This window comes from Mus caroli, unplaced genomic scaffold (genome assembly GCF_978045245.1).
Source record: "Mus caroli unplaced genomic scaffold, Mus_caroli_1 scaffold_5, whole genome shotgun sequence".
NCBI classification, from domain to species: Eukaryota; Metazoa; Chordata; class Mammalia; order Rodentia; family Muridae; genus Mus; species Mus caroli.
The window spans coordinates 1,414,131-1,428,087 of NW_028227260.1; the positions used below are offsets into that span (position 1 = coordinate 1,414,131).

Below are 13,957 nucleotides of genomic sequence, written 5' to 3' on the forward strand. Positions count from 1 at the left end.
CTAGACAAGGCTGTCCACTCTCCCCATACCTATTCAACATTGTACTTGAAGTCCTAGCCAGAGCAATTTGACAACAAAAGGAGATCAAGGGGATACAGATTGGAAAAGAAGTAGTCAAAATATCACTATTTGCACATGATATGATAGTATATATACATGACCCTAAAAATTCTACCAGAGAACTCCTAAACCTGATAAACAGCTTCGGTGAAGTAGCTGGATATAAAATTAACTCAAACAAGTCAATGGCCTTTCTCTACACAATGGATAAATGGGCTGAGAAAGAAATTAGGGAAACAACACCCTTCACAATAGTCACAAATAATATAAATTACCTTGGTTGACTCTAACTAAGGAAGTGAAAGATCTGTATAAGAACTTCAAGTCTGAAGAAAGAAATTGAAGAAGATCTCAGGAGATGGAAAGAGCTCCCATGCTCATGGATTGGCAGGATTAATATAGTCAAAATGGCTATCCTGCCGAAAGCAATCTACAGATTCAATGCAATCCCTGTTAAAATTTCAACTCAATTTTTCGCTGAGTTACAGAGACAAAGTTTGGAGCTGAGACAAAAGGATAGACCATCTAGAGACTGCCATATCCAGGGATACATCCCATAATTAGCCTCCAAACGCTGACACCATTGCATACACTAGCAAGATTTTGCTGAAAGGACCCAGATATGGCTGTCTCTTGTGAGACTATGCTGGGGCCTAGCAAACACAGAAGTGGATGCTCACAGTCAGCTATTGGATGTATCACAGGGCCCCCAATGGAGAAGCTAGAGAAAGTATCCAAGGAGCTAAAGAGATCTGCAACCCTGTAGGTGGAACAACATTATGAATTAACCAGTACCCCAGAGCTCTTGACTCTAGCTGCATATGTATCAAAAGATGGCCTAGTCGGCCATCACTAGAAAGAGAGGCCCATTGGACTTGCAAACTTTATATGCCTCAGTACAGGGGAATGCCAGGGCCAAAAAATGGGAATGGGTGGGTAGGGAAGTGGGGGGGGGGAAGGTATGGGGGACTTTTGGGATAGCATTGGAAATGTAATTGAGGAAAATACGTAATAAAAAATATTTTAAAAAAAGAAAGGGCAATTTGCAAATTCATCTGGAATAACAAAAAACCTAGGATAGCAAAAACTCTTCTCAAGGATAAAAGAACCAATCACCATGCCTGACCTAAAGCTGTACTACAGAGCAATTGTGATAAAAACTGCATGGTACTGGTACAGTGACAGACAAGTAGACCAATGGAATAGAATTGAAGACCCAGAAATGAACCCACACACCTATGGTCACTTGATCTTCGACTAGGGAGCTAAAACCATCCAGTGGAAGAAAGACAGCATTTTCAACAAATGGTGCTGGCACAACTGGTTGTTATCATGTAGAAGAATTCGAATTGATCCATTCTTATCTCCTTGTACAAAGCTCAAGTGTAAGTGGATCAAAGATCTCCACATAAAACCAGAGACACTGAAATTAATTGAGGAGAAAGTAGGGAAAAGCCTCGAAGATATGGGTACAGGGGAAAAATTCCTAAACAGAACAGCAATGGCTTGTGCTGTAAGATCAAGAATTGACAAATGGGACCTCATAAAATTGCAAAGCTTCTGTAAGGCCAAAGGCACTGTCAATAAGACAAAAAGGCCACCAATTCTCTTATATCATTTGCTTTTACAGAACTATTTCCATTAATGAAAGTTGTGTACAGCTCTTTTAGGCTCTGAGGCAAGAACCAGGAGTCATCTTTCCTCTGAGTAGCCAATGAGTTTATCCATGTACCTTGACAGTTTTGTGTTAGTGACAATGAAAAGATTAGCCAATGCTTACTTCAAAAAAATTTTATCCTCAAGGAGTCTTTATCTTCTTATTCTGTATACAGTCCTTGGATTTAGGAATGACTAGTTCTAAGGATCTGTCACTGACTGGGACCTTCACATTTCATTAAGGCATCGCATGTCAGTTGTAATGATGACTGCATTCTGAGTAATATTACTCTTCACACTAAATTCTAGAGTTGGGACTTGATAATTAGTGCCTTTTCCATTTTATGCATATTACAATTAATATTTGAAGCTAAAAATGCATTTAAACAAGTAATCGAAATGACTTTTCAGAACTAACATGGCAGGTTTGTTAAAACTTCAACAGAAGAGATGGCAAGATACCTCAGCAGGTAAGAATATTTGTCTGATGAACTGAGTTTTATCCACTAGGTCCCACAGGTAGAAGGTGTTCTCTGACCTCCATGTATTCACTGTGGGAGATGCATGATCATGTACATTTGTGCACAAACACACAATAAATGTAATAAGAATTTGGCAGCCATCCAAAGAATCTTTTTTAAAAGAACCCTTGCAGCTTCATTTTTGGGGCAAGCAATATCCCCAGAAATCTGTTGCTTGCTACTGAGTGAGAACCTTGGCTCTAGGGTATAAATGTTATGCAGCCAAAAGTTGGAAGAAACAACCAGAAGAGCACACAGAGTCGAATTCACCACATAAGTAACCACAAACAAACTGTGTCCAAGTTCCGGTGGGCTTGGAAATATCCTGGGAGCCAGGCATCTCAGAAAAGGTGAAGGAAGTCATTATAATTGCTTGAGGATTGGTTGGCTCTGAAATTGAGATTAATGGTATCCTCTCTGAATAGCATATTAAAAACAAGCATGCATTGGAAATATAAAGATCACTTTGTTCCAGGAGAGTGGAAAGTGTAGTTCAAGGGCAAAGAATTACTCTGGCCTCCTGATAACAGAAATGTGTACAGAAATGTGTGTGCTCTCTACTCATAGTTCCTACTTCAGGCCTCTACTTTTCTATAATTTGATGATTAGTATAGATTGGACAAGCCCTTGGGCCCTGCCTGGCTGGGAAAGAGACTATAAGCTTCTAGGCTCATCTTCTCAGGGCCCTGCTACCTCCTAGTTCCTGCCATGTAGTGGGCAGAGCAATGGCTGCAAAGATATCTGTGTCCTGATACCTGTAACCTGTGAGAAAATTGTTTTAGGTGGCCAAAGGGACTTTAAAAATGTGACTCAGTTAGGGATATTTTCATGGGAAGATTATTGTGGTGGGCCCCACATCATAACAAAGGGTTATCTAAATAGAAAAGAAAAAGCCAAAAAGACTGCAAAAGAGTTGGCCTTTCCAGCAGTGTTTCTGAGAAAATAGGAGTAAGAGGCTACAAGCCATAGCCCCAGGACTTAGAAAAAGGCAAGGCAACAGTTTCCCCCATGGCAGGCTATGTGTGTCCCTCTAGACTGTGACTTTGTAGACTACATGTGACTGAAAGTAGCTATGAATGTGATCCAATGCAAAATCAAAACAGGACACTATGAGAATTTTAGGTTTTAGATATTCTGTTTTGTAATTTTATTGAACTGTTTATAAGCTTAAACTTTTTAGATGACAATTGTAGTGTCAAAAGTCTGGACATGCTTAGAAATGTGAAGCAGACCTCTGTAAGTGTGTTAGATATCTTTAGACCTGAGACTGGTCAGAGAACAGTGGGCCAAACAGCCTTTATGAACTGTGAAAGAGGAAACTCGACTGTTTGAAACGACCACTTTGGTTGTTGCAAAAAGCAGGCAACCCAGTCTGAAGCAAGTGCTGGTGCAGTGAGACGGCCGGAAGGGGACTAAGTGCCTGCTGGTCTCTATGCTGCCGCCAAGGAGGCCACAGTCAGCCAACATGACCCCATGAGGTCCATCTGGTTATCCTCAGTGTCAATATTTCTTAATAGAAACATGGGCTGGGGATATAGCTGAGTAGCAGTGCACTTGCCTTTGCCTGGCAGGTTTTAGGATGTAGATTCAGTGGCTCATACTGGGGAAGGGGAAGGTGTTAAGAAACTGAGGCTCAGGGCAAAGTGGACTGACACACTCAAGGTTTAATTTATGAGAGTACCCAGCCCTTTTTGAGTTGTCATTTAGACAGCATAGCAGGATGTGGCAAACAAAGCAAAAAGAAACCAGAGTGTGGGCTTCCACCACTCTCTCAGTTCATACTGCCCTGCTCTTTAAGATTGGCCAGCAGGACATAGTCCCTCTGTAGAGGCCAAAACGTATGATTTTCTCAGAGGTGAATCTGCCATGGCAAGATCTCTGGGTGGTGGTTCAGGAGAAAAAAGTGGTTCGTCTGTTTTCAGTTTGTACTGCATTCTTCTACATTTCCCACATTCTGAAAATGCTGTTCAGCTTATGCCACTGTTGGGCCTTCCTGCCTGTTCTCTCTGGGTAAAGCATGCTCAGGCCAGATGGACTTATTCTGAGCTCTGGAGTACATGTATTAAAAATATCTCCAGAGAGTGGTGACAGACCTTACTTCTTTGGCTGGCAGGAGCCTAAGGTGGTTGCTAAGCTCTTTGACAGTATGTAACAAGTGTTGAATATAAGTGCATGTCCATTATTTATCACAAACAGCAGACCATTGGAGCATGCTTGAACAATAGAAGCCTGGTGAATAAATTCGATCTGCTACATAGAATGAAAGATTTCAGATCTCAGTAATGTGAAGAGAGCTAAAAGACATAAATATCCAACTAGAAAAATCAGCTTATGAAATTGTATAGATGTATGTATGTATGATATCACTTGTGTGAAGAGGTAGGGAAAATTGGGAAGGGGAGAAAGCTAACATGTGAGTCTAGGTCTTCTGTATAATGAGTGTTTTCTTGCTAATCTTTAGAGTTTACTATCTGTTTTTGTGTATTGAGTTTAAATAGTGTAGAAAATCTTCCCAAAGCTGAATATTTCTCCACTATATAGATAGATCATGTTTTATATACTCATCAGTTGAGCTCTGTTACTTATTTCCATCTTTATGCAATTAAAAATAAGGTTTTGCCTTGAACATTAGAGTATACGATTTTTGTGTATGTGCAGATAGATATTTTCATTTTCTATGTATATCTACCTAGTAGAGGGGCTCTGGGCTAAATAGTATTAGTATATGCTTAATTCTTTGATAAATTGGTGAATTGTTAAAGTGAATAGTTCTCATGGATATTTATACTACTGAAAATCTGGACTTAATATAGATGTTACCAGTTGGACAGAGCTTGAGTAAATTACATTAATCCCTTGACTGAAAGATTTGTACAAATACAAGTTATTATTTAGCAAGCATTTTTGAACACCTATTTCATTTCATTTCATTTCATTTTTCTTCCTTTCTTTCTGTGTGTCGGTGCGTGAGTGTGTGAGTGCTCAATGTGCATAGCATAGCATGGTGCGCGGATAAAGGTCAGAGAACAGCTTATAAGAGTTGGTTCTCTTCTGGTAACACATAGTTTCTGTGGAGTAAGCTCAGGTCAGTAGTTTTGACAAGAGCCTTTACCTGATGAGCCATCTAGCTAACTCCGAACACCTATTTTATACCACGTCTGGGACAAGGACAAAGGCACTGGAGATAGAACGTTTGTTTTCAAGGAGCTTGGGCTATTCAGTTATTTCACATGATCTTTACAAATAATTTATTGACAGTGGAGGCAGACTCCCTATGCTATAGTGCTAGGTTAGCATGTATAATTTCTAGAGAGACTTACGAGTTAAATGTTAGAAATTTAAGTAAAAATGATAAAGTAGAAATTTCTATGTACTGTGTAATCATGACTATGTCAGACATTTAAGTCTATTTTTATAATTTTTTTATAATGAAACAAAACTATCCCCTCATCTGCATATGAAAACTGTGGGGTGGAGTAGGTGGGTTGTGGGGCAGGTAAAAATTGAAGAGGCTGGATAGGCTTTCTGTGTGTAGAAATGGAACCTTGGGAAATAGTGTGCTGTCTGCTAGACTTGATCCCTTCCTCCTCTCCTCAGACAAAGTGACTCCTATTTGATGTACTTTGCCTGTTCCTGGCCTTACCCAGACATCAGCAATTGCCCTGCTGGGTAGTTAAATAGGAGGCTTTTAACTTTTTTCAGTGGGAAAATAGCTCTTCAAAGTTAAAGCCTTAACCATGTTTTTGTAAGAAGACAAAATTGAATTGCTTATTTATTTGCTCAAAGAGCATTATCTAATCTTTTTCCATAGATTAGAAAGGATTCCAGGACTAGAGCTGAGAAACTGCCCAAACCAGCTAATCTACTAGTCTTGATGATTCCAGAATGTTCTACTTGGGGCCCGCCTGAGCGCCTCCCTTGCAAACAAGCCCACTTATCTCCATTTTAAACATTCGGATCTGTCTGACCTGGAGAGGTGGGTGGGAGTGGTGAAAAGCAATGAGCCAGCATGATTTTACTCTTGAGCAAAGGGCAGCCAGAAGTGTCAGTGTGGGGGATTCCTAACAGGGTTGGGTGAAATACAGCAGAGACACCAACCTTAGAACAAAAGTGCCTTTTGTTTGTAGTTTTGCCTTTTTTGTTGTTTGTTTAATACTTTTTTATTTTCTGAGATTATAATATAATTACATCATGGTCTCTTTTTCTTTAATTGGTGTTATTGCTGCTATTGTTGTTGTTGGTGGTGGTGGTGGTGTGTGTGTGTGTATCTATGTGCATGTGTGCTTTCCTTCTTTTAATTTTGCTGGTGTGAGATTATTTCCTATGTTTTATATTGGTGTAATTAACATCCTTGGGTTGGAGTTTTCTTTCAAGTATCTTATCTGATACATTTATTCATTCCTAAAAATAAAAATACAATCTGCTCAGTCCATATAATGTCACTTTATGTATATCGTTTCAGGGCTGACCATTTGGTATTGGATAAACAATTTGTGTGCTCTTAGTTCATATGTCCAGACAGGGACTTACTATGTAGCTCAGCCTGACTTCAAATTCCTTCTTGCCTCAGTATCCCCAGTGCTGGGATTATAGGCATTTGCCACCATGCCTTACTTTGTACTCCTCCCCTTCATTGATTCATTCAGAATCAAATCAATGACTTTTATAGTTAATATGTTAACATAGAAAAAAAAGGATGTAGGAAATGGGTAAGGGCTGTAAAAAAAGAATAACATGTGTGTTTCTGTGCATTATTACCTAACATATTTTACCTGTATGTTCAAATTGATAACATTTGCAACTTAGAAAATGTTACTGTTAGTGTTAATGTAATCACAGTGTTGGAAATCCTATCTGCTTGGTAGTATTAAAAGACACCTTATGTAGTAAAAATTTAAGTATAAAGAAACACAATAAAAGACAAAATTGTGCTTAAATGAACTGCTGGTGGTCAGCCAGGCTGTGGTGGTGTATGCCTTTAATCTCAACACTCCACACATACTTCCTTACACACTATATAGAAGTAGGAAAGAAAAAACTAAAAGTAGAACTAGAAACAGAGAAAACAGTGGATGTAGCTCATTAAGAAGGGAAAGGAAACAAACACTAAAAATGACAAAATTCAAGTCCCAAAATCTAAAGAAATTCAATAAAAATGTCAAAGACTCAAATGTCTCAGTATCTCCAAGACCTTCCTATCTTAAAGTATTATCCACTGACACATATGAAGACCATCATGAGGGTTTTCTGGTTGTTTGGTTGTTTGGATGGCTTTGGTGTTTTGAGACAAGGTTTCCCTGTTGCCCTGGCTATCCTTGAACTCACTCTGTAAATCAGAGTGACTTCTAACTCACAGAGGTCCACATCCCTCTGTCTACTTGAAAGCCATATGGTGAGATGTAAAATATTGTGCTCGTTGGTGTCAAACAGTCCTGAAGATGCCTGAATTCTCTAGAACTCTTCCCTTGAGAAGGTGTGCATCCTGTGTTCATTGGAAAATACAAGAAGGAATCTGACTATGAAGGGTTTTAGGGTTTGGAGTAATTTAGATTAAAAAGGATTGATTTTCTGGAATTAGAGACCTGGATATTATTGTAGTGGTAGCTGAGACTCTCAGTGAGGATAGGAAGGACTTTCTTAGGAGGAAAGCAAGACTGCCTTCCTTTCAAGATCTCTACTGTGCTCTGATTGAGTAAGGCTACTAAACAGCCTTATGCCTGTGGAAGATGTACAGAAATGTAGTAGATATGGCTCAGAGTACATATGGCAATTTTCTAGCCCACTTGCCCAATGAGTCAAAAAAAAAAAAAATGAAAGTTGCTTCCAAAGCAGAAGGGGTTTGGGAGATGGACAAATTCTTGCTAATGATTTTTGAGGGGTGAAATTGACCTTTTCAGGTCTTGAGAGGGGAGTAGCTTTAGTCACAGGCCTAAGAAAGACTGAAGCCAAGGTGGAAGACTGAAGTGGGCATGGATTTTGCAGGAACAAGGTGTGTCAGGGAGATAGAATCTACCTGGAACAGAAGTTGTTTGGGAATAGGGCATTGAAGTAAAAAGAACTAGTTTATGGGCTTTTTTGAGGCCTGGAACACTCACTTGTGTACGCGTATGTACGTGTGTGTGTGTGTTTTCTTAGAGATGGAATTCAGGGTCTTAAACATGTTAAACAAGCATACTATTCCTAAGCTATCGTCTGAGCCCAGTGTTGTGCATTTTTGCAGAGAGCTACTGCATTTGAGGGAGAGTCCTTGACTCCCTGCCAAGTGACAAGACAGAGTATCATGACATTTGGTCCAGGATGAAACCTAGTACCTTACATTTGGTGCTGCGTGTTTGCTTCCCAATGCAATCTAAGGTCTATCATGAATGGTTCCCCAATCTCACCCTGAAAAGTCAGCAACTATCGTCCTAAGAATTCCACTTTTCAAATCTCAGACAGTGCCCAGAGGCAATATCCTCATCATTCACGTGATCAAATCGATTCTGAAGGTGCATAAAACATGATATATTTATTCCTGAAGTAGTGTTTTCCCAAATACCTTTTTGGCAGCATAACATTTTTTTTTGATATTGGTACAGTAAAGACATGATGAGGTAGCTTAAGCATCTTTGGAATGTGGTTATGGTTTTTCTCAAAGCCAGTGGTCTGGGAGAATGTGGTGGGTGCTGTGGATTCTGAGGCCACCTTCAAGGACTTCATAACTTTTCTGTGGTTGTAGAGGCCTTGCTGTTGACATTAACTGAACTCCAAGAAGTGTAGCTCCTCATTGGCTTGCATTGAGACACTCATTTTGTGCATAATTATAACAAGTCATGTTTGACATAGAAAGGAATTGGAATCAGGAGACATGCCAAAATAAAATTCATCAAAATGGCAGAAGTACTATTCAATTTTCTTCCAGAGCAGAGAGTATGGAGATGTGATTAGAACAACTTAATTTTCTTTATAAAAAATGGAAACATAGCATCTTAAAATTTTCCAGCAGTTCTGTAGTCTAAAGTGGATTGAGCTCAGCAGCCCTGTAAAGATATGTTTCCCACTTGCAAATGTTAATTCAATCATATCATATGTGTAAATAAACTTCAGAAATACCCGTCTTTGGGCATGGTTCTCTAGGCTTATATATGAGACCATGTACTATGCTGGGATGGCAATGATATCTCAGGGTACAATTTGTATTAAAGCAGAATTATTTTTGCTGTGACCTGTTCCCATCATGCACCACATCCTGCTACTGCTGACTTAGCATGGGAAGCATACCATCGCACTACTTTCCCTGGAAGTAAATCCTGTTCCAGATGTGTGCTGTGGGATTAAACAGGGAAATGTGCAATAGATTGGTCTCCTCTGTGGTTCTTCCCTTCCTCCTGCTTCCTCTCCTTCTCCTCCTGCTTCTCCTCCTCCTTTATAATGTACCATTTTTGGGAGGATGTCTATAGCCTATTTTATCTTTTATATATTTTTGTTTTTGCAATGACTATAGCTTCTTGAAATCATATGTTTAGTATGTAAATTAAACGCAGATCAGAGTCAGTGTTCTGATAGTGTTTATCAGTTTTTTTCAACTATCAAAGGATAAAGAGCTTTGTCGTCGAACCAGTTTTGGGGAAATCTCATGGGGACTAGCTATGGTTTTGATGTCTTCAGTTTTCTGCAGCCAGGGACTTGAACAGAAGAAGTGGGAGGACTGAGCTTGTGAAATTTAGATTGTCAGATTCCCATGCATGCCAGTCAGTGTGCATTTATAGAGACAACCAAAGAGATAGCTGCCCAGACTCAGACAATTATAGGTGTGTCCTGTTTTATACAACAGCTGCTGCCCTCAAACCGGCTTGTCAATCAACATGATCATGAGAGTGGGGGGAGGGAAGAGGCTCTGATTAAAAAAAAAAATCCATGGTACACCCTTTACTTTCTCTATTTCCTGCTAAGTCCAGGATCCCTTATTCAGATTTCCTTCAAAAGAAGAGATATTTGTAGGCATGGTGCCTCGGCTGTTTTTCTCTAGGAAAAGAAAAAAAACAGGACTCTTTGAAATCTACGGTACAAGGAATGAAGGAAGTACTCACAAGGCCTCTCACTGTATTGTTAGGTTTCTTGGCTTTTTACTTTTTTTGCAGTGGTTGATATTTGATTTATTAGTAGATAGATGACAATATTGCAAGTACTTTGTACATAAACCTAAGGCAGTGTTCACGTGTATTACGTGGAACTGAAAGTTGTGAGGGAGGACATTTCTCAGGGAGGGAGAACAGAGCCTAGTTCTCTCCTATTCTGGAAGAGTTACATTCCATTGCCATGGCCTCATTAATCACACTGTGGAAGGAGACGCTTGTCTTACTTGTTTGGTTAGTCATTGTCAATATCTGTTTTCACTGGTCTTTAAAGTGTGCTTTGCAATAGTATGAGGCTTTTAATTGTGTTTGTACTTACATGATTATCGATTGTTAAGTAACTAGACCTGGTAAATTAATTTTCAAGCCAGTAGGTTGGGCAAAATCTATCAATTAGTTAATATGAATTATTATTCTACACTAAATAATAATTTAGATCAGCAAAATTATTTGGCCTGATTTTGAAATTTGTTTTCATAATTTTGTTTTGCAGGATAACAAAGCCACTGACCTTTGCTGATTGTGTTGGGGATGAACTTCCTCTAGGATGGGAAACTGTATATGATAAACAAATTGGAATTTATTATATGGACCACATAAATAGTAAGTAGATTGATAAATTTGCATTGTTATATGTGAGAGTTTTCTTTTTTCTTTTTCTTTTTTCCACATAGAATCTCAAAAATGCTAAACCCTTGTTCTATAGAACAAAATGATCATGGAGGTTTTGTAATGTGGTATACTCAGTTTTCCTTAGCTGAGTAATGAATACACAAAGCTATTTTCTATAAGGAATAAATTCCACAGGCATCCACGAAACAGAAAAACATCTCATGTTGATTGCAAAGTAGTGCCTACACATTCTTAGAAGCTGTTGTGATTGTCTTCTCCCCAGAGGCAGTGTCGGGAGACATTTTCTATAGTCAAGCCTGGGAGAGGTGCTTTTGGATGTTGTGGGTGGAGACTAAGGGTGCTTCTCAACATCCTATAGTACTTAAGATGGCTCCACCATAAAGAGTGAGCATGCTTCTAATGTGAGTAGAGGTGAGGTGTAGAAACCCAAACTTAGAAGCTGTACCACATTCAAGATCTGTTTTCTAGTTCTTGCTCTTGGTATTTTGCCTCTTCATCAGCCTTCTTTGACCAAATCTTCATTAAGTTTCCATTTCTGACTCTCTTTGCATTTTCATTCTAGCTCCTCTCAGTACTTTTGTCATTGTCATATTGCTCCTGAGGCCATGAAGCATGACTTTCCCTTGGCTTGTTTTCTGTGTTTCACTTTATTATGTATGGCTGTACAGCATGTTTTTCTTTACCTCTGTGACTTTGGAGTTTTTTCCTACTCTGGGCCTGTAAGGCTGACTACAAACTTTTAGTTGCATGGATCTGAATCTTTGTGTCTTAGAACTTGGAACAGTGGACTGTCTGATGTGGGACACTGAAACTAGAGCAGTTCCAGCATTTTCTAAAGCTTAGCCAATAATTATTGGAGAAAGGGAAGAAGTACTTCCCTGGCCCTTCTGCTTTTCAGGTGGGTACCCAAGTGTCAGGAAGTTTTAGGGTGGATCTGCTGCATACTGGAAAGGACAGAAGAGAAGATGAGAGGCTAAAGCTAACGGTAGCCTTTTCACTGTTTCTTAGCATGCCCAACATCTCATGACTGTTCAGGGGAAAGCGGTCGTCTAGACTTGTCTTCCTAGCTAAGGTTCCAAGGGGAAGTTTTAAATACATACTTTCTTCCTCTCTAGGGTCCCCTGGACCACGGGCATTAACACTGTGGCTGTATCACTAGGTTTTGTCCTTCTCAGGAACTGGTGGCATGGATGCTTATACTTACCAGATGGCAAAGGCAGTGTGGGTCTCTAAAGATTTCCTGGGGAGCCTGCCTGCTACTATGGACCCAGGACCCCTTCCAGCCAGTCTTCTCTCATAAACCAAGCTGTCTTCTCTGGTATCCTCTTGTTTGCCATTTCTGCTTTCGTCTTTCCTATGTCACAACAAACATTTCTAGAATTCCTGTATACTTCCTATTGCGTTATAGTCCTTGGGACACAGGAGAATAAAACAAGTTCTCAGTTCTTAAGGGTTTAATACTCTCAGAAGTGGACATGAACCTTATGAGCAAATAGAGACAAAGGATTTTTTTCCAGCCACCATAATAGCATGTCCTACCACATAGGAAACAGTAGGTGAGGGTAACAGTTGTAGTGTCCAGAACTCCTTGCCTACATCTCTTCAGAGACCCAACTTTGAAATTCTTTAAAACACAAAATCTGAGTAATCGAGTATGAACATGGGAACTGTACAGGTTGATGATGAAGTAAGGAACAAATAGATCCTAGACTGGCAGCCTACAAGGTTCCCAAGACCCTCTGGGGCTCTGGAATAGTGAGAATAATGCTGTTCACCTGGCTGGTTTCAGTGGGTCTCACAGCTGAATAAACATCAGGAGCATATCTGGGCAGTTATTAAAAAGCCTGCCCATGTCCTATATTAAGCCAACTGTATCTGAACTCTGGTGCTGGGATAGGGCTCTGACTTCTGGTATTTTGCATTTCTCTCTCCCTAATTGAATGTTTGGAGAGCTTTGTAAGAGTCTGGGGTGACAGTGATGACTAAATAGGGTCAAGGAGGTCTTAGTTTGGAACATTTACTCTGTCTCTGACTCTGTCTCTGTTGCTCTCTTGTCTGTCTCTGTCTCTCTCCCTCCTTCTGTGTGTATGTGTGTCTCCACATGTGATTTACCTTTCTAGCCCTTTGAGGTAAAATGCATATATTATAAAGGAAGTCATTTTAAAGTAAACAGTCAAATAGCACTTTGTACCTTTGCATAGCCACCTGGAGTTGCAAAACACTCTCATTTGAACCAAAGGGAAAGCCACCTCCTTAAGCAGTCACCCTGCAATCATCTTTCCCCCAGTCTCTGGTATTTACCAATCTGCTTTTTATCCCTGCAGTTTTGCCTATTCTAGACATTTCATATCCATGGGGTCAAACACTATGTGCCCTATTGGGTCTGGATTTCTTCAGTTAACATTGCGCTTTTAAGACTCCTCCGTGTTGGAGCCTCTCCATGCTGTTACCGCAAATCTTCATGACCCTTAGCATGCTATGGGAGGGAAACACAGACATGGATTTCTTTGAGGATAGGAGTCAGGTTGATTCCCAGTGTGGCTAAGCTCAGGTGAGGCTAGTTGGTGTTACTTATACTAAAATGGAAAGCTTAGGATGAGGCAATGTGTGCTGTGTATTGTCTGGCATGGTCTTGCTTTGGATAGTGAAAGGCCATTGTATGAGAATGAGTTGCGCTTTGGAGACTAGCTTACAATTACTTTGAGTCTGTGTAGGAGTTGAAGTCAGGAAGCAGGAATTCCACAGACTGGAATTGGAGAAAAAAATTGGAGCTGTAGACATGTCTTTGCGCTCCCCAGGCCTGCAGAATGAGAAGGCAGAAGTGGGGAATGTTACAGTTGTGAATGTCACGAGATAAAGAGGTCAAGAGAGAATACAAAGATAGTATTGGGGGATAGTAGGGTGTAAATTATCCCACATTAAAGAGGTCTGTGAGAAGAATGTTACAAATACCCTTTAGCTTTACCGTTCTAA

The 13,957-nt window shown here is 39.9% G+C and overlaps 1 protein-coding gene across 1 annotated transcript in view; it reads left to right on the top strand.

Annotated features, from left to right (window-relative positions):
* Wwc3 (WWC family member 3) overlaps positions 1-13,957 on the top strand; it is a 112,970-nt gene that overhangs the window by 32,904 nt on the left and 66,109 nt on the right. Inside the window, exon 2 of the mRNA XM_085837892.1 lies at positions 10,845-10,954. Coding sequence (XP_085694018.1) covers positions 10,845-10,954 — 110 coding nt within the window. The remainder of the gene's footprint in view (positions 1-10,844; positions 10,955-13,957) is intronic.